At 41.5% G+C, this 19,128-nt stretch overlaps 2 protein-coding genes across 2 annotated transcripts in view; one reads left to right on the forward strand and one right to left on the reverse strand.

The window, feature by feature from the left end:
- SNX30 (sorting nexin family member 30) overlaps nucleotides 1-5,695 on the forward strand; it is a 48,594-nt gene extending 42,899 nt beyond the window's left edge. The window contains exon 9 of the mRNA XM_079331653.1: nucleotides 698-5,695. Within this exon, the coding sequence (XP_079187779.1) occupies nucleotides 698-757 (60 nt within the window). The 3' untranslated portion in view covers nucleotides 758-5,695. The remainder of the gene's footprint in view (nucleotides 1-697) is intronic.
- A 931-nt stretch (nucleotides 5,696-6,626) lies between these two features.
- On the reverse strand, nucleotides 6,627-13,941 carry SLC46A2 (solute carrier family 46 member 2). Its single transcript, XM_079331654.1, has 4 exons — nucleotides 11,876-13,941; nucleotides 10,260-10,343; nucleotides 8,497-8,653; nucleotides 6,627-7,047 (listed from the first exon to the last, which is right to left on the reverse strand). Exons 1-4 carry the CDS (start codon nucleotides 12,933-12,935, stop codon nucleotides 6,990-6,992), a joined length of 1,359 nt encoding a protein of 452 aa, XP_079187780.1. The 5' UTR covers nucleotides 12,936-13,941; the 3' UTR covers nucleotides 6,627-6,989.
- Nucleotides 13,942-19,128: the final 5,187 nt, after the last annotated feature.

Genomic DNA, 19,128 nt, shown 5'->3' on the forward strand with positions numbered 1-19,128 from the left:
TCCACAGTCTGTATTTGCCCACTTTGACTTCTGGGCTCTGTGTGGTTGAATGACAATTACAACACACAGTACAAGGACCATGCTAAGTATATGTGTCTGGAAAAATCACTCCAAAGCCTAGAGTAGCTTCCTAATAACCCAGGAGCTGACACTCCACATACTGTACCAGGCACTACAAGTTTCTCATGAAATGGAGTCAAGTCCCAGAGCCATACTGGAATACACTGTCACAGAATTAACTTCTCTAAATGCATGTTTTCTTTCAAACATATTTGCTGGAGATAGTCTGTAATAGCTGCCATTTTATCCAAATCAGCCTTTACCCTCAGTCATGCCACAAAGACATGAATTTTTACTCAATACAGTTCATCTGCCTGGCTGAAAGCTGTGATATTCTTCAGTTTAGAAAAATTCAGGTTAGTATTTTGAAATCCTGGGTGTTCTGATGATTTTTAATGGTTTGGGCCAGCTGATGACTCTGGAAAACTTGAATTTGTTGAATTTGTTTGGCAGGTGCAGCTATTCTAACACTTCCTTGCTGTTTGACATTCTGGGTTTTCCCCCCCACTTCTGTAATAATCTATAAAGACCCACGTAACTGTTCTTCAGTTTGCTTGCTGTTGGTCTGGAAGGGTTGGTCAGAAGTTATATGAACTGATATAAAATCAGTTTTGTAAATCTTTCTTTCTTTCTTCAGTGCCTTACGGCGTGGGAGTCAATTATACCACTATTGCAAGACAAGCCAGAGACCAAATAAGAAGTACCTTCATGGACAGTCTAGCACTTCTGTGCTCAGTACCACTAGTCATACTGGAGCTGTATGGAGGACTCTTTTTGTTAAGTTAATTGAAATGACAGCTGCACTTAGTTTTTCAGAGTATCTGTTCCAGCCTATTTGAATTTCTTTTTTTCCTCAATTTTTGTGTTTAAACTGGGGTATGTTTCATCTTTTTGAGTTATCTTGAATGGTTCCTTCTTTATCCTATGGAGTGATTGGGGTTCACAGTGAAAGTGCATGGGGATCTTGTTAAAATTTACCTCTCTAGTCTGGAAGGAACTGATGAGTGGAACACTAAAAAGATGAAAATAAAACTCTACTGCAAGGTGCCAAATGACATCTTTACTATTCTGTTTTGTTTGCTTTAAAAAAACCCAACAAAAACAATAATTATTTCTATGAAACAGTACTCCCAAACCAATCGTTTTTTTTTTTTTTTTTTTTTTTTTGTTTTTTTTGGGGTTTTTTTTTTGTTTTTTTTTTTTTTTTTTTTTTGAATGGACAAGGAAAGGCTGGGAAAAAGTATTTTCTGTTACCACCTGTGTGCTGCCTCTGGATGAAATGGTCTCTGTAGACTTTTCTGTCTGGGAGTTGGGCTGGTTCTAGACAGACCATACCAACATTAGCTGCAGATAGCTGGTGACACAAGCATGAACTGTGGTTTTTGTGAGTGTGGCATGCTGTTGGTTCATACTGAGTATCTTTGTTTACCTTGGTGATTATGAAGTAATGTCAGTTGATTAAAGTGTACTTGTGACTGACTTGGGGATCAAAACCAGCCTAACAGCGGGAATGAATTGGACTGCAGCCTTTCAAGGGTTGTTTCTGGAATGAGGGATGAAGTTTGAGTCTAATTTTTCCAAAGCTAGCTCTGGAAGTTGCGTGGTCATCTCTTACACCATGCTTTATTATGTGGGTTTTATTAGAGCCACTTTAGGCTTGGTCACCTAAGTTGTCTGCTGTAGTAAAAGTAGAACTCTGCTTTCTCTCCCCATGCTTTCTTTGCAGCAGTTGAAAGCCAAGAGATGTCAAATGTTTCCTTCCACCAAGTATCAGTGTGTGAAACTTGCCTTAAATGGGTTGATGAGGGATAGATGGGTACCCTCTTAGGTACGAATAGTGTTTGTGCTTGTCTCTGCTGAACCACATGGCAAGTCTTTTAGGACTACTTTTTGTTACAGATCTATTTTCTTTGTAGTTTTTGTTGGCCTTTAGAATTGCAGCTGCAAAAAAGTCCCTTTTTGGTCCTTGCTCTTGCAGTCCTATCTCAAGTAAATGCCTACTTGGTGTTAATGGCCTTAGGAATGCTGATGTGATTTAAACATCCTAGTGAGGGCATTTGAGGCTCATATGAGTGTAATAGTGGGATTTAGGGCAATAAATAACTTTGTGCTTACTGCTAAATTTGAGTGATTACTTGTTCTATGGCAACATTCTTGCAAAGAATGTGAACAGTGATTGATTTTGTGCAACTTCTCTGTTCTCCTGTAACAATCTACCAGGTACTAGTCTGATTTGGAATTTATTCATTCATAAACACAAACCGAAAGTGCAGTCACCCTTCTCAGCCTGGAACTCTAAAGATGAGTTATTGCAGCACTGTGGTAGCTGTCAGGCTAATGAGATGGTGTTCTCTGCGTGAAAAAGACATTTTAAGAAATTCTTCTTTTTGGCTCAGCCTTCATTGACAACTTTGTGGTACTAAAACTACGTTCCTTGTTTTAAGGTCAGTTTGTCAATATGCACTTATTAGTGTAAATGAGAACTCTGTTTTAAGTTACTGTTTGGTTCAGAATCACTGACTCCTTCAGGGGAGGTACTTAAGAGGATCATCCTGAAGCAATCTAGAATAAGCACTTGCATGCTATCTAAACAGTCTGTCCTTCAGGGTTACAGTCTTCCCTATTTTCCACAAAGGAGGATCAACATGCTTTTTGAATTTTTTCATGTGGAGTAAGTGGAATTTTGTAGCTGACTCTGCAACATCACTTGGACTCAAGCAAAATACATTTTGAACTAATACTTAGTCAGTCTTTCCACCATCTTATTAAAATAAACAGCACAAGTTGAATAGAAAGAATGGTGTTTTTTTTCCTACAGGTGGTTTCATCTGATGCCTTACAATACCAAGGGACTCTTCCTGCTTTACTTTATGTTGTACTGAAGTGGGTATTGCTTCTGGGGAATTCAGCAATTAATATCAGAGCTGTTCATGAAAAGCATAATGGAGCTGGCAGTACCAAGTGAAGTTCAAGTCAACATGTAACTGTTGAGGCTAGAGCTGCTGAAGATCAGCATATCTTATGTGATCTGGACAAAAACATCTTAAGCTCGTACAAGGGAAGTAAAACTTGGCATTCAAAGGAGTAGTCCTCTGCAGGAATTGCTGCAGTGTGATAAGGATGTGCAAAGGTGGGTCTCAATTCCTACAGGCTGTGTAGTGGTCTGTTCTTATGAAGAGCTGTTACAGATCACAAGGTGACTGAGGGAGAGGCTGTGAGTGAGGTGTGGTGAGGATCCTGACTGTGATGTTTGGGGCAGCTATGCCAGTAAGGAAAACTACAAAAGTTGGAGGAAATGCTGCTAAGATATGCAGAGTGACACTTGTATCACATAAATGCTGTTAGAGGGAGGTTTAGTCCTGAACTGAGAGTAAAACTCTTAACATGTCATCCTGTAATCCTTATAGAATAAAAGTCATTACTTTGGATGTTCCACACTTCTGTAAGAGAAATAGAAGATGTTGGTAAAGGCAAGCAGGAATTGTGCAATTGTAACTTGTTGAGTGTGAAGTCACTTAAGATGAGTCTCTGCATGTGCACCAAAATGACACAAAAAGCAGTTGGTGCCCTTTTTATGAGCCTGTTTAACATGTGGTTCTTTCAACAGTTCTTAAACTAGCCCAGTTTTCCTCGTAATCCATTGCCAGGGCAAGGCTCTCTCAGCGGTTGCATAGATCACTGCTGCCCAGTTACTCCTGTATAGTTTCTGTGGTGTTTGTTTCTTCTCTTAAGTGGTACCAGCACAATAAACCAAGCACTGAGATCTTTGTTCTGTGCTCAGTAATGCACCATGCATTGTTCATGTATATCTTTATCAGGTTCTAAATCTTGCAATAAACATAGATGTTAAAACATCATGGCTTTTTCAGGTATACATTGAAAAATGCAAAGGTAATATCTGTAGCTCTAAAGACAAACAGTTTTGGTGTGTATTGTATTGAAGAATGAAATATGATTCTTCACTGAAATCTGCTTGAATTTTTGCTGCACTAAAACTTGTGCTAAGGATAAAATAGTGGAATAACTGATAGAAATAAAGCATAAGTGGCAGAGAGAGTTCTGTGGAAATACTGTGCAGCAGCCTTTAAGCAGTGGCTCTGCATAACCTGTTCATGACACATACTGCCTCAGGTGTCAGTCCTGCAGATGCAAAGGTACAAAAGAATTCTTTCCCACATCTGCAGAGACTTTATTATTTTAACAGGAGGCATGGTTTTGTTAAAATTTGCACAATTTAACTGGATATAGTTATGATTATCATTGCAGAGTTTTGAAAATCCTTGTCCTGATAACCAGTGTACAAAACTGCATAGATTAAACTAGCTCATTAGATGTTTTGTTGTCCTAAATTCTGAAGGTATAACATTCTTTCTTTGGGTATATTAACGTTTACTACAACAATATGTAAAGGAAATTAGGGCTTTTTTCTTAAAGACAGGCAAGTTGTTACTATTTGTTGGATTATTTTTTTTCCTCTTGTGAAGTAAAACTGGGGATCACAGAAATAAACTTGCCTTCTGGCAGACTGAATGTGGCATTTAAAACTTTTTGGGAGTGCTGTTGAACCAACTTACAAACTAAAATGGCAGTACTCAATTCTGTGTTTAGCACTTGAAAGTCTTGCTGAAGTGTATGACTTGTAGAAGTACTTAGTAATGAACTGGACAAGTTTTAAGGTTGCATGCCTAAAGCACAGGAAATATTCAGAAAATAATGAACTCTTCAAAGAGATGTAAGTAGATCACCATTATGTAAATGGCATGCTAAAACAGTAAAGGCTAGTCACTGTCCTAGACTACTCTGAAGGTCTTGGTAATCCATGCTTTGAAGCTAAACCATTTCCTTAATCCTGGTGCTGGGATATGTATCCATACCTTCAGATGAAGCTGAAGTGTTGTGGTCAGTGCTACATTCCCACTGCACAAGGAGACAGGTTAGCGAGGGCCAGTCTTATAATAAGAGCATAAGAGCCAAAGGGTGTTTGTGTCTGCAGTACAGAGAAATAAAGAAGCACCATCCTTGTTCTTGCTTCTCTGTGCCTGCATCCCTCTGTTGCTCCCTGAGGTCTGGAGAGTTGGACCATGCAGGTGAAGTTAAACTGGCTGTAAGCTTCACACACTGTGTTGAAGGTGTCAGTGATGGGGATCAAAATGGTTCTGGTTCCTTGTCCAGACTCTTCTGCTTTCACTCTGTATACCCACTCACCAGAACTAGAGTCAATGTTCATACCATTAAAATAGAAAATGAAAGCTGTGAAAAGATTTGTCTCTATGTGAATTAGCTAGTAAACAACGTGAAAAGGGGAAGAAGACTTTTGCTCCCTGGACTTGGTCAAATCTGGCAACTATGCTCTTGTTCAGACTCACAGGCTAGGAAATGTTGTCTTGCCTTCTGGTGCTGCCATGTTTCTATACCCTTTCATATATCTCTTTAAATATACTTCATGCATTGTTTATTATGGAGCTAGTATTGATGGAGAAAAATGCTTTGAGGTAAAACTGTTTGTAATTCTCTATTAGTGTGTACATTTTTTAAATGCACCATTTGTTTACCTCAATTAATTTAATGGAATGGACCAATAAATGTATTAAAAGATGACTACTTAGAATAAAGTTTCATTTTTTTGCAGTCTTCACTGGTGAAATTATATGTGTGCTTATTTTGCTAAGCAGCTCACTATCTTGCTGCAGAAATACCCTTCCCATAAAAATCTTCCACAGTTGGTCTAACTAGAAATCATCTGACCTGTTGCTGCACTGCTTCTGAAAGTGCTTTTGAAAGTGAAGGAGCTGAGGAAAGATTGGGATTGGCGGGGAGGGGAGTGACAAAAGGGTGACATCAACTTTCTCAGAGCAAAGGGTTGTGTAATGATGGAACAACTTCTGCTTGCTATACCTCTGACTAGAACTAGAAGCTGCCTGCATTGCCTTCAGATTATTTCAGTTGTTTAAGGACTTTTAACTTCCCTTTACTTAGTCCAGGACCTTGGAAGCTGCTTAATCCTTCTTCATTCAACTAGCATGTAAGCAGACACATTCTTGTGAGACATGCCAGACTTTTGACTCATGTTTGGATTTATGTGACATCATCTCATGCTAGTTGCTGTATTGTATGAGGTTTCTTTCCAACCCAGATTAAAACTGAGGTAACATGGTGACTATTACATGGTATCAGTGTCCTACTGCATAAATCCTGTAGGAGCTGTGTGCTGCACTCACCTGTTTGTAACCTGTTACAAGAGTAGCACATCGTGGTGGTGTGAGCTGAAACACCAGGCATTAGCTCTTGAGTCTTAGTCCTCACATGAGCTCTGTTGAAGCACTATCCGGGGACAGTGGGGCAATCTCCCAGAAATCGGGGTCATGAACATCTGTTCAGGAGTGTTTTATTGTAGGGATTACTAAAATTCTGTTAATTTTTCATATTTGTATGGTATTATTTCTCTATTTAACGGTCTTGTTGGTAACATAACTTGGCTAGGCTGATAACATCTGTAGGAGGTGAAGAGCCAGTGTGTCCTGCTGATGGCTCTGTGCTGTTGTGCTCTGTGCACAGAACTCCTGTGAGATTTCTGAATGAACAGGCAAGAAGGAACTAATGGAAAACCAGTCCTCTGCTTTCCGCTTCCACTCCGAGTGATGCGTCTAGAATCGCCATTTTCATTTCTAGCCTATATTCTTGTCCCTCTTTGGTATTGCTAACCAGCCTAGCAAAAAGCAGCATGCTCTGAGGACTGCTGGTGTGCAATAGCCAATGCACATACTCTGCAGGATGAGGTGCATGCTGCAAAAATAACTAGCCAAACATCTCTTCCTAGGTGAGCTTATTGGCTGAGATGTGGCATGCTGTGAAGTGGAAATGTAAATGCTGTGTCATCTGTTGTATTGGTGACTGCAGGGACTAATGATAGCAACCAGAAGATTCCTCTGTTACTCAGTCAGAATTTCAAGGGAGCCAGTGGTTGACCGTTGTTTGATGGCCACAAAGCTGTAATGAACAATAAAAATGCATATAATAAGAATTAGCAAACCACCTTCTCAAACTTCAGTTTGCTCTTTCCACATCGATATCTTAGACTTCACTGCGGTGTCTGGAGATGGCTGAGTGCTAATGGGATTTCTCTCAATGATCTGCCAGCCTCTTTTATACACAAGCAATAATATTGGCACCATTTGTCATCCTTCATTTTAATAACCTGTGTTTGTACTGATAATGATACTTCTGTTTGGAATCTGTATTGAGAAGTGTTTAAGTAGCTAGCAGTGACCCCTGTTAAAGACAGGGTTGAACATCAGAAACAAGTCTTTTGTGTCTGGAATATCTGAGGAGGAAAGCAGAGCCAGGGGAATGTAAGTATGAAGTAGCCTTCTCCACACTAGTAGTCCTGAAGACACTGATTGCCAAATGCATTCACAAGCCCAGAAAGCTTTTGGTACTCTGGATAAAACAGAAGTGGTGGTGGAGGAACTTTCCTTAGTGTTGCTTTTTCTTCCTCTTTAAGTGGTGCTGCTGAAGTCAGTATACATAGTGCTTTTTGACTTTCTGCTGTATTTTGTTTAATCTACTGCAGAGCTAGGCAAGAATTTTGCCTGGAATCAAGCATTAGCCTATCCAGTGTGTCTGTTATATATGAATAAAAATATTGTTGTTACATGGATTAAATACTGATATTATCACAGTTCACCTGTGAAAAAGTCTTGCTGTTTCTCATGTTTCTCATGCTAGAGTCTTGGGGAGGCTCTAATGGATGAAGTGAGATTTGGAGGAAAGGCATTCAAAAAATCTGTAAAAGTAGATGGAGGGGTTGTTTCAGCGTTCTCTTGTAAAATTATGCTGTTTTTGTGCTTAAAAGTTGTTCCTAAAATTGTACCTCTCAGTCACTCCGTGATGGTACAGTTGGGCAAATTCAGTAGACCAAAAAAGTAACCTTTTCCTTCATTAAGGTAATGGTTTCTCTTTGAAACATTTGAGGGAGACTCAGATTAATCTTTTCTGTCACGATGGGTAAGTAACATACAATGGAATTCTTAAAGACATTTTACTTTGTGTAGGATTATTCCTTCATTCTACTTACTGGTATTTTCACAATATCAAACACTTATATTTGTGTGAATGCTTTGTTCCCTGGGACTACTAGCAGTTAAACTGCCAAATACTCTTCCTACAGTAATTCATGTTATATTGAAAAAACAAGATTAAAAAGAAAAACTTGCTAGACATTGTAACTTCCATTATTTGAATCCTTGATATTTGTCAACTCATTTCCACAAGTTTCTTTCTTTTCCCATTTTTATTTTTTTAATTCAATTTGGGGGGGGGGTGTTGTTTTCTTTTAAAAATTCTTTCCTATTTGTATTATATACTTTCTACTGAGAATCAGGAAGAACAGAGAAAATGCAACATGTATTTTTGAACAAAATATTTCCTATTTCTTACCTTAAAGGGAGGAGACTCAGGCAGCCAGCTAGAAAAGACAAAATGAAGCAGAAGCCGCTGTACCAGTCCAGTGTGTTTTGGTAGATCTTGTTGTAGACTGTAGATGTCACTACTCCCGTGGTGACCAAAGACAGCTGCAGCAGGACAAACACCTTACCTGTAAGAGAAGAACATAGTTTGTTATTGGAGGGTAACAAACCAGCTGTGGTGCCTCCCTGACAAATCCAGGGTCACAATTGTGTAGTCATTGCTCCACTAACACCAGATGGAATGAGCTTGTGTCTGCTTCTGTTCTAGACTACAATTAAATTATTTTTCCTTCTTTTAGGCATTGAACAAAAAATTCAACTGGAAAACTGTCTGCCTAAACAGTCTACATATAAAGGTGGTTGCTTGTAAAAACAGCAATAAACTGGTTAATAAGTACTCCTTTTTCTAGAGGCAGAAAAATAGTCTAGAGCTGACATATTCAGGAGAGATTTTAGTCAGGGTCTGCTTCTGGCCTAGGCCAGGAAAGTGGTTCACAGGGTTGAAATTACAAAAATGCCTGAAATGGGGATGTGTGTGTAATTTGTATGATATTTCATGTGGAAGAAAGGCAGAAACTGAATTCTAGTTGAAACCACTTTTTACTGAAGGTTCTGTCATGTTAAATGGGTGGAAGTAAAGCAGCCCTGCTAGGACTTGAGGCAAGGTCACACCTGCATGCTGAGCTTGCTGCCCTGGTAGCTTTCTGGAGCCACTCAGCACCAGCAGCTACCAGCTAAGGAGAGGAGACTGCAACCAGAAGGCAAGTGCTGCTCTGCTGCAGGGTCCTACTCCAGGTCTGGATGGTGTTGTCACGTGCAACCCATATAGCTCAAGGTGGAGGTTAAAAACATTTGATTTATTTGATTAATTTGGGGTGTGAGCTGTGCTGTTTGTGGCAGGTAGATGATTTTGCTACGGTGGATGTTGAGGGAGCACAAGCAGTAGGAATGAACTGGTGACAGAGCAGCATCATGTTCATTTGGCAGAAAGGAAAAGGATGTGAAGGATGCAGAGGAAGCATGTATGGAGGAAGTAAGAGGAGTTGTGAGCCTGTGGTGCTGCTGGAATGAATGGCCAGTCCTGTATCTTGTGTCTAAATCTAGCTCATTGGGGTAAAAATGCTAGGCCTCAATATGCTGCTGTAAAATACATTTCAGTAATTTTTAATTCATATTTTAATGGAAAAGAGTTCTAGCTGCTGTTCCAAGCAGGGTGAACTTTTATGCAAAAGCTATTCTTTGTAGTTAAATCAGGCCTGACAGAAACAAACTGCACAAAACCTAAATAAATGTTTAGAGAGTGTAACTGAAAAGATGAAAATAATCCATCCTTCCCAAAACTGGAAGCAAAAGAAACCTGATATAAATGGTATGAATACCACAGTGCGTCAACTCAATGTCCTGCTTTTCTTGGTTCTCCCTGCAGTACTGTGTTTTTGAGCAGCACCTCAGCTATTTTCCCCACCTTTGAACTACGCACTGATTGTAATCTTTTGAAGTATGTGCTGAAAATTCTGTGGATAAATGATGATGCAACCAAGGACAAGATGATTGGATATGAGAATCTTGTCCAGCAAGTTTCTCTGCTTCTCCCTTCCTGTTTGTGGTATTGTCTGTTCTGGTATTGTTGCACAAAGCACAGATTGCAGCAGCAACTTACCTTTCTTTAAGTACTCTAAGCTGAATAAAGGGATTTCAGGGGGTTTTGGTTGGTAAAGTAACCAAAATACTCACCATAGGATGATCCTTCAACATGCTTGGACAACATGGACCTGATGGTTGGTAAGGGGATGAGGGCAAAGAGCATCACTGCCCGTGCTGTAATGCAATGAATTTTGAGTTATCACCAGTACCTACTCTTTGTGACCCAGCAAACCACTGCTTTTGAAGATTATATGCCTCTGGCTTGGGCTCTTGCTTCACCTTTTTTCATCCCTTGAGTATGAAAAAGAGGTAGGTCCTCACTTAGGTGGCAGAAAAGCCACCTATTGCTCCCATTAGCAGAGGCACTTTGCCCAAACTAGACAGGGTCTGTTCTTAGCCAGACATGCTGGTGTAGATGGGAATCTCACTCTCCTTTGAGATAATGAGGATGGTGAGTTAAGTTTTATCATGCAGAGAGCCCCCTGTGCTACATCGCCTTGACAGAAACAATACCTGTAATAACACTACACCTGTGTTGTATCACAGTGCTTCTGGCTTGCAGTATTCTAGCCTGTCCCTACTGTGAAAATTTATAGGGAGCTGGAATTACCTTACTGTCAGCAGAACCAGCCTCAGTGAAGACTTGGTCCATGTCTAGTGTACCAAGGTGTTTCTGCAATGCAGGGAATAAGCATCCTACACAATGTAGCAGCATGTCTTCAGGATGAAGATGAGCTGAATTATTAAGCAAGCTTTTTTTTTTTTTAAACTTAATATTTATCTTTTATTCTCCAGCTTGATTGTCTAAATAAACAAAATATCTTAAATTTTTCACCCATTGTTTGTCTTAGTACACAAATACAATATTCTATCATCTTTCACTTTAGAACAACTATGATTAGTTTTCAGTTTCCCATTCCCATTCCCTGCAGGGATGAACAGAAAAATCACTTCAGGATATTTATATCCAGTGTCTTTTTCACTTTCAGAAGCAAAACCTTAAAGCTGTGCAATAGATGTTTCTCTGTGAGATAGCTCTGCCGCAATGAATGCAATTCTTGGATCTTGTTTTTTGTCATAGGTTATCTCCCAGAAGTAAACTTGCCTTTCCTTTATCATGTTATACTGCCCCATCTCTTGTTACCTCTCCCTTAGTAATTTATGTACAGTGTGAGATTTGTAAACTACATTATTGTGATCCTTTACAGCTCCAATGTTTAAGTTTCCCATCAAGTGTAAGTGCCTTCATATGACAAAAATAAATCACATCTTAAGATGTTCACGCAATAGGAAGACTTTTTGCTTCTGTTGTAGCCTTAAGCCTTACCTCAGAGTAAGCAAGTGCTTCCTATTGCTGCAGTGATGTGGTCCTACTAGTACAGGCAGTCAGCAACAATTCCCAGTCCCCCAGCATGTGAACATTGTTCTGCTTAGGTCTGGTCTGTTACCTACTGACGAATTACAAGTCAATGGGCCTTAAACTAATCCTTGGCAGGAGTATATGCCTCCTCAGGATATTGTAGAGTGCTCAGTCTTAACAGTACTAAGGGAGATGGGAAGGTGGAATAATAAGGATGCTTTCTTGCAAATTGCCCATGTGATGATCTGCCTAACTCCCTGGTTGCAAACTTGTCATGAAGCAAAGTGGTGTTGAAACACCCCTTTCTCAGTGTGTATTTGCTCATGTGAGTGGCTGTTCAACTCACCAATGTAGAACAGGAACGTCCACTGCACGAAGGCCATGATGAGGATGCCAGTGCTGAATGATGCTACTCCAATCATGATTATGGTAATGTCCCTCAGATATCTGGAGAACACGAGTACCCCTAGGAAACTGGTAATGAAGATCACATACCCAGCAGCATTGCCGTGGCCAATCTCCACGGCATTCCAGCTTAAAGGTTCCCTGAGCAAGAAGAGTGGGAGTACATTCATTGCACCAACAACAGCAAGGTCATAGAGGATTGCTGCCACAAACAGCAGGATGATGATGAGTTTTGAGGGTGATACAGGAGTGGAGATGCTGCCCTCTGAAGGTTGGGAACTCCCTGGTCCTGCTGCTTCTGGTAGCTGACCACCTACCTCCTCTACACTTTTGTCTTTGTCTGGGCATGGAGCTGCTGGCTTGGGGACTGTGAGGACAAAAATGCTGTAGAGGAGACAGAAGGCATAGCAAGCAATGCTGCAGCACACCAGCACGGTGCCTTCTCGATAGCGGTCACTGAAGCCAACAAAGAGGTAGCCAGATGCCATGCTTCCCAGGAAGCCAGTGAGGCCATACACCAGTTCAATGACAATGAGCCGCAGAGACCTCTTGCTTTCCGAGGACCCCAGGGATCCCAGAGCCATGATGCCTGCCCAAAATGTGGTGAAGCCTCCTGTCAACCCATTGAAGGCAGCAGCCCCATACATCACCTCCACTGGCCAGCCCAGCAGAATCAGGAGGAGCAGGAGAGTTTTGGAGCCCAAATAACCAAGAAGAGGGAGGCAGAGGGGGATCTTCCGATGTGTCCTGTCCCCCAGCTTGGACAGGCCATAGGCTGACACCAGCGGGCTCAGGCCCAGAACAAGGTTGTAGATGATATAAAAATTAGATACAGCCTTCTGCTGATCGTCTTCCAGGATGTGAGAGGGAGCAGTGCTGTTGGTCTGGTTGTAGTAGTTCTTCACTACCAGAAGCAGTGCTGTGTCATAGAAGGCACTGGCCACTTGGGAGCCCGCGACCACGGGCTCAATCCACGTCCTCATTGCCATTAACCCCACCATGCTGCTAGCCACCTCTTCTTGGAGAGAGCTGCTTTCAGCAGCATGTGAGGAAACAGCACGTGAGGAAAAAGCTGCTCAGAAGCTCTGCTCTGGAGGCATGGTTGGAAATAAGCAGCGAAAGGAAAAGCAGAAGATCTGCTGGGGTGAACAGGACCGGAGAGTTGTGCAAGAGATGATCTGGCTGGCAGGATACTCACGGCTCACCTCGCTATGTGTACACACACCTGCACATCCCTGCGCTGCTCTGAGATCTGGCTCACACATGGGAGGCTTTTGTACAGCTAGAGAACGCCCTGCCTTTTTCGACTGCCTCTGCTCCTCTTCCTGGTGTAGTTTCAACAGAGGTCAGATGACCTGGGGAATTTCTCTCTCTCAGAGTAGGAAGTGAAAATGCCAAGATCAGGTAATTGCTGTAATTTAGGCTGGTGGTTTGTTCTTTGTTTGTTGACTTTTTGGTTTTTTTTTTTCTCCTTTTGTATCCTTCATGTATCAGAGAACTCTCACAGTGGTTGTGGGGGCAGGGAATGGCTATGTGCCTTTTTATCAAGTAATTTGTGAATTCCCCTTTACTGCCAGCTCATTTTTCTTTTTTTCTACATAAATATGTCATTGTGTCTTTTGCTTTTTCCTGCTTCTGTCTTCCCTGTCACTGCATCATGCCCTTTACATCACTGTTGTTTCAATAACGCAATCAGGAAATTACAAAAAAAAAGAAATTAAATGGGAAAAGGTCTATTTTTGGTAACCTGTCTCTTCTGGCTGTCACTCTGCTTGCCACATCCTTTGGCTTTACAACGTGGAAATTTGCAAGAGAAGGAGAGAAGTCCCAATTTATCCAAAGGCATCAATCACTTCTGTGTCCAAGTCATCAGCCTAGCTCAGCTGCTGGCTGAGATGGGTAAGAGTCCACCCCTGGAGAAGAGTTTTCCAGCCCTAGCTCCTCAGGGAGATGGCTGTGCATCTCTGCAGGTGCTTATTTCCACAGACTCTCAAGCCTTCAGCTTGAAGTCAGCTTCCAATTTTGCTGCTACCTGAGGGGCAGGTAAAGTGACCCGCTCAGGCAGGGCCCTGGGGGCACGGCAGTGCTGCTAGCCACTGGCACACAGAGCTCTTGGACCAGGGTATGGTGCAAGCAGGCTGCCAGCTCCAAGGACAATGCTTGCAGTCCCAGCAGCAGGAAGTACTTGGAGAATATTTGGCAGTTTCAAATTGCTAATTTAAATGATAGTGATCTCATTCTGAACTGGTTCAATGAATCATAACAGGCAGAATAACAATCTGTTCTAGGAAGATTTACAGTCATTACTTTAAAAAATAAATTAATGATGAATTTGAAAAAAACAATATTAAAACCTCCATCTGTTGGACTCTTTGTTGACTCAGGTGACATTTACTCAATGCCATGGTTCAAGAGTTTCTTTTTTTCACTCTCTTTGGTTGTGCAATGATTTTTGTCTTATATTTCACTAATGGGAAGATACAGGATCTAACAGGGAAAGGAGTGGGGAACTGTCCACTAGAATGAATTGCTCTAGAAAATTCCATCTTCATCAGAGAATTTTGGTTTTTGTTAGATCAAGACTCAGCCAGCTCTAAATTATGTCTGTTGTTCCAACAGCTGCCTTTTGTCCTTTTCCCCAGATCAGCTGTAAAAGATATCTAGTTTCTTCAACTTTTATTGAGAAGTGGGACAGGTTTTTTTCAGCAAACCCTGAAATATTTCCAGAGGATGGAAATTCCAGGTAGCCTTACTGAAAACCCCAAAGCATCAGCCTGTGACCATTTGAGCAACAAATGCAACCAAAGGAATTGCCACATATTGTTTCACTTAGAGAGCTTTGTGTCTCTCACCAGAATTGCAGGGACAGATAAATTACTTGTTCCATTCAAGCTTCAACTTGAGACATGGAGCCTGGTGCAAAGGCATCAAATTGGAGTGCAGAGGTATGTTACAGTCACTGTGCTCCTACGTGAGAATTTTTTTTCCTCCACCCTTTGTTGTACATACAGGCTGCTTGGCTTACTCAGCCAACATTGTTCAGGCCTAGATAGCTAATGAACTGTGCTAAATGTTATTAGAGATCTCATGAATTACATCTATATTTTCAGGTTATTTTGTGTGTTCATTCACCTTAAATGTAGTTTTTAGAACTAGTTCTCATGGAAGGATAATTACTGACATATTTCCATATCAGTAATTGCAAAACAGTAAGTTCTAAAGAAAGAATTTAGCTCAGGCTCGAAATATTTACTACTGCAAGACAATTTTCACAAATCCCATATTCTTTTGATGCCACAAATTACTATTACCTAGTAATAGTATATTTTTTATATTTTATATTACTAATATTTAGTACTATTACTAATATTTTAGTATTTTATATTACTAATATTTAGTACATTTTCATCTGCTTCAAAATATTCTCATGCAGAGCCTTAAGAGAGTGACATTTAAGAAAAATTTATCTGCAGACTCAGAGACTATCTTAACAACAAAAATACAATGGTGTGTTCTGCTGGAGAAAGGGCACACTGTTTTAGGGCATTTCTCTCTAGAATGGTCTTGTCTGGAGGCTGACTAGAGGCAGGGTCAGCATGTCTCATCAACTCTTCAGTGTTTCGCAACCTGGCCAAACCAGAGGTGTTTTATGTTTCTCTTTGGTGATGTTTTACACTCCTATGCAGTATTGTTGTTTCTTTTTTTTTTCCAAACCATTTATGGCATTTCCATCACTTTTTTTTTTTTTCTGAAAGAGTTGCCGTAGGGATTCCAGTATGCTGGGGTACCTGGGCTAGGCAAGAACCAGCATTCTGGAACTTGGTCTTCAGCATTCCTTGTAAGAAAAGATACTTTTGACATCCAGGACTGCAATCCAATGTGGGCAAGTAAGCCCTTTTCATCTTTCTCCCCTAAGCCTGTTAATGGAATCTGTGATCTCTGTCTGGCAAGGTGTTTTGCCTCCAAGGTGGTAGATCAGCTCTAACTCTTCCTCCTCCTACTTGGTGTGTGCAGATCATCATCTCCACTGTGCTTTGTGGCAGTGGTAAAGTGGGGAAACGTGGCTAGGAGCTCTAAAGTGCCTGAGTGTGATCCTGGATGGAGCTGCAGCCCCATTGCTGCCCCAGAGGGAGGGACAGTTGGCTGAAAACACTGAGGAGGAGTTTTAGTGACAGCTGATTTTCCTTTGGAAAATACTTCATCATAAATGACCAAAGCATTCTGTGGTTTGGGGGATTGGCTTCCTAGGTGGCTGTCATCTAATTCTATATAGCCCCTGTCCTCACAAGGTGTGTGGTTCTCCTTGCAGGGATGGGGGAGTTGGAGAGAGAATGGGAATGTCCCCCTGTGTGAACAGCTAGGGCCACAGGGATATGGCATTCTAGTCCAAGGCAGTTGTCATGTTGGATCCAGAGCCACTGATGGTGGAAGCTAATGCCTGGACAATGTAAAAAACATCTAGCAGCCTTTGTCGCCCTGAGAAACAAGATTGTTTGGAAACTCGGACTGGTGCCAGTGTCTGTGGCACAACACTGGTAAGTGCACAATTACTGTAATAAAGTACAGGACCATGCCCTCACAGGGGCACCTGGATATGCCCCAAACACAGAGACCTCTGTGCCAGCAGTCTGGCAATATTTGGGAGTCGCAGCACCATCAGAATGCTGGGATAGTCTGTGGAGACATGGCTCTCCTCTGCTTCTCCTGGGAGGAAAAGGCAGTGCGGGCCCTGGCTGTGGGAACACACAGAGCTTTCCCCATGTTTGGGGCCTCACCCACTGCTCCACCTGAGCAGGTCCAGGCTGGTGTGCAGGTCACAAAAACGCTGGAGAGGGGATTTGCTCATGGAGGGGAGGGGTGACCCCCACCAGGAAAAGACCAGCACTCTTCACCACTTCACACCGCTTTCAGAACAACTTGGGAGAGCAGCAAGGGGCTGGGAATGGCAACATTGCCCACTTTTCCTTCAGGACAGTCACTGGCCAAGCAGCACCAGACACTTGTGTTCCCTTGCTTTCACCTCCATGGTTTTCTCTATTTTTCTCCATTCAGAATTTTCTCCTTACCTTGTTGTGGTCTCCTGTGGGCCTAACCCCTGCTGAAAATAAAAATGCATCATCCTTTGACAAACTCTTTTTCTGAGTTGGCTTTTCCCCTTTAGCTTGAGGAATTTGGGCAATTAATAGTCCTGACAGCTAATTGTATGTCTTAACCTTAATCCTCTATATGGAAGCAGGAATAAAGCTCCTTGCAGTACCTGGTGTCTGCCTGGTCTACTAGACCACAGAACAAATCCTGCTGTCGCTCTTAGATAAGCCCCACATAATCCTCACACTAAACACATTTTTGTGTGTGTGTGCACATCCTCCTTTTCATTTATATTCAAGCCTTTTAAAAAATTGTTGCCAAGTTACATATGAGTTTGGAACACAAGCACTGCATATTTTATGAGTGTGCAGGTAGCAATGGCCTTGAGAAACGGGATGAAATAAACTGTCCTAACACTACAGCTTAAGCAATCCTATCATGCATAGTAGTGGATAGTCTGAAAAAATTAAAGAGCTATATTGAAAATATGATTATTAAAAAATGTCACTGCTGTCATGAATATATAAAAACTTTCTTCAAACCCACCAACTTCTCTCCCCTTCCTAAGTGCTCTCCAAAGCTATCTTGAAATAATTTTGCTGGTCTACTTCATATTTCTGTTTTTCATTTAGGTCTGCAAAACTTTTTGGTTATGGTGAATTGGTTACAAAAAGCCTACACAAACATTGAAATAGTAATGTTTGAAAGAAACACTGAGGATGAATAAAAGCTCTGTAGAAATGTAAATTTGACTTGGGATTTATAAGCTTGGAGAAGATTTGGGTGGGTGTCAGCATGAATAAGAAGAAGATAACACACAGAACATATTGGAAATAATAATATGGGAGAATAAAGGAGGAGAAAGAAATAGTAAATCACCTTTCCTTAGAAGTGAGGGGAAGAAAGGAGAGCAAAGGAAAAGAGGAGTGCTGATTTTTCTGGTCTGATAGGACCTTTGCTAAGTAACTCAGCCCTAGCTAGGGAAATTAATATCTCTCCATAAGCCTGAGAGTGTAGATGAAGTTAGAAGAGTAGCTGGCAGAGGACATCAGGACAGTGGAGAGAAAAGGGATGAATCCACCCCATTTTCCTGGCTGAGAGGTGGAGGCCATCATAAATGCATAAAGATACAGGCTCTGCCTTTCTGCTTTGTGCAAGACATAGTGCTTTTTCTGGAGAAGAGGGAAGGTACGTATTTCTTTAAATCTTCTGGAGACACCCTTGAAGGGTACTCCTTGCCTGGCTAAATTTCTGTTTTTCAGGCAGGTCAAGTGAACACTGAAGCCATCACCTGCAGTAAGCCCTCGGTGATATCCCAGACATTCAGAGCAGGCAGATGGTAACTCACTCCTCACAACCTCTCTCTCTTTACTCTGCTGGGCTGGGTCCTGAGAACAGAAACTGTCTATGGTTTTAACAATTTAGATTTTTTAAAATTTTCTGTGCTGTTTTATGTAGAGTATCCCATCAAACACATCCAGTCATTTGTTGAAAAGAAAAAGCAAAAACCAAGAAATGGCATACAAAACCCAAAAGCTACAGATGATGTGACACACTCCTGTGACATTTCTAAGCCTTGGCACCCTTTCCTCCATACAGCAACTCTTCATGTGGGGTGTGTTTACTCAGCCTCAGCAGGTCAGAACTGAAAAACACAGGGAACTCAATAATAAGCTTGCCTTGATTACAGAGTGCAGAGCCCACACACAGGTGGTTTTGGGCTACATGGTTGCATGGCAGTGCCTATCACTGTTTCTCTGCAAACAGACTCCAATGCCAGATGAGATTTTCCGGACAGCCTGTGCAACAAAGCACAGCAAATAATAGGGATTATTAAATCCCTATTATTTAAAACCCCTGTTTATAACGTGCCATAGCCACACCTGGCTAATTATCCAGCTTGTTTTGAGCTGGCAGGGTGGAGAGGTCCCTTAGGCAGAAGAGAAAGGCACCAGCATCCTCCATGAGGGTGGCTGGGAGGCTATGGGGGAGATGTCCCTACTATTTTGCTTCAGGGCACCAGTAAAAAATGGCACCAATGGTGTAATCTTCAGACAAGAGAGCACAATTGTGCCTGGGTGGGCAAGCTGCAGTCCTGGTGCTGGA

This window comes from Erithacus rubecula (genome assembly GCF_903797595.1).
Source record: "Erithacus rubecula genome assembly, contig: SUPER_Z_unloc_6, whole genome shotgun sequence".
NCBI classification, from domain to species: domain Eukaryota; kingdom Metazoa; phylum Chordata; class Aves; order Passeriformes; family Muscicapidae; genus Erithacus; species Erithacus rubecula.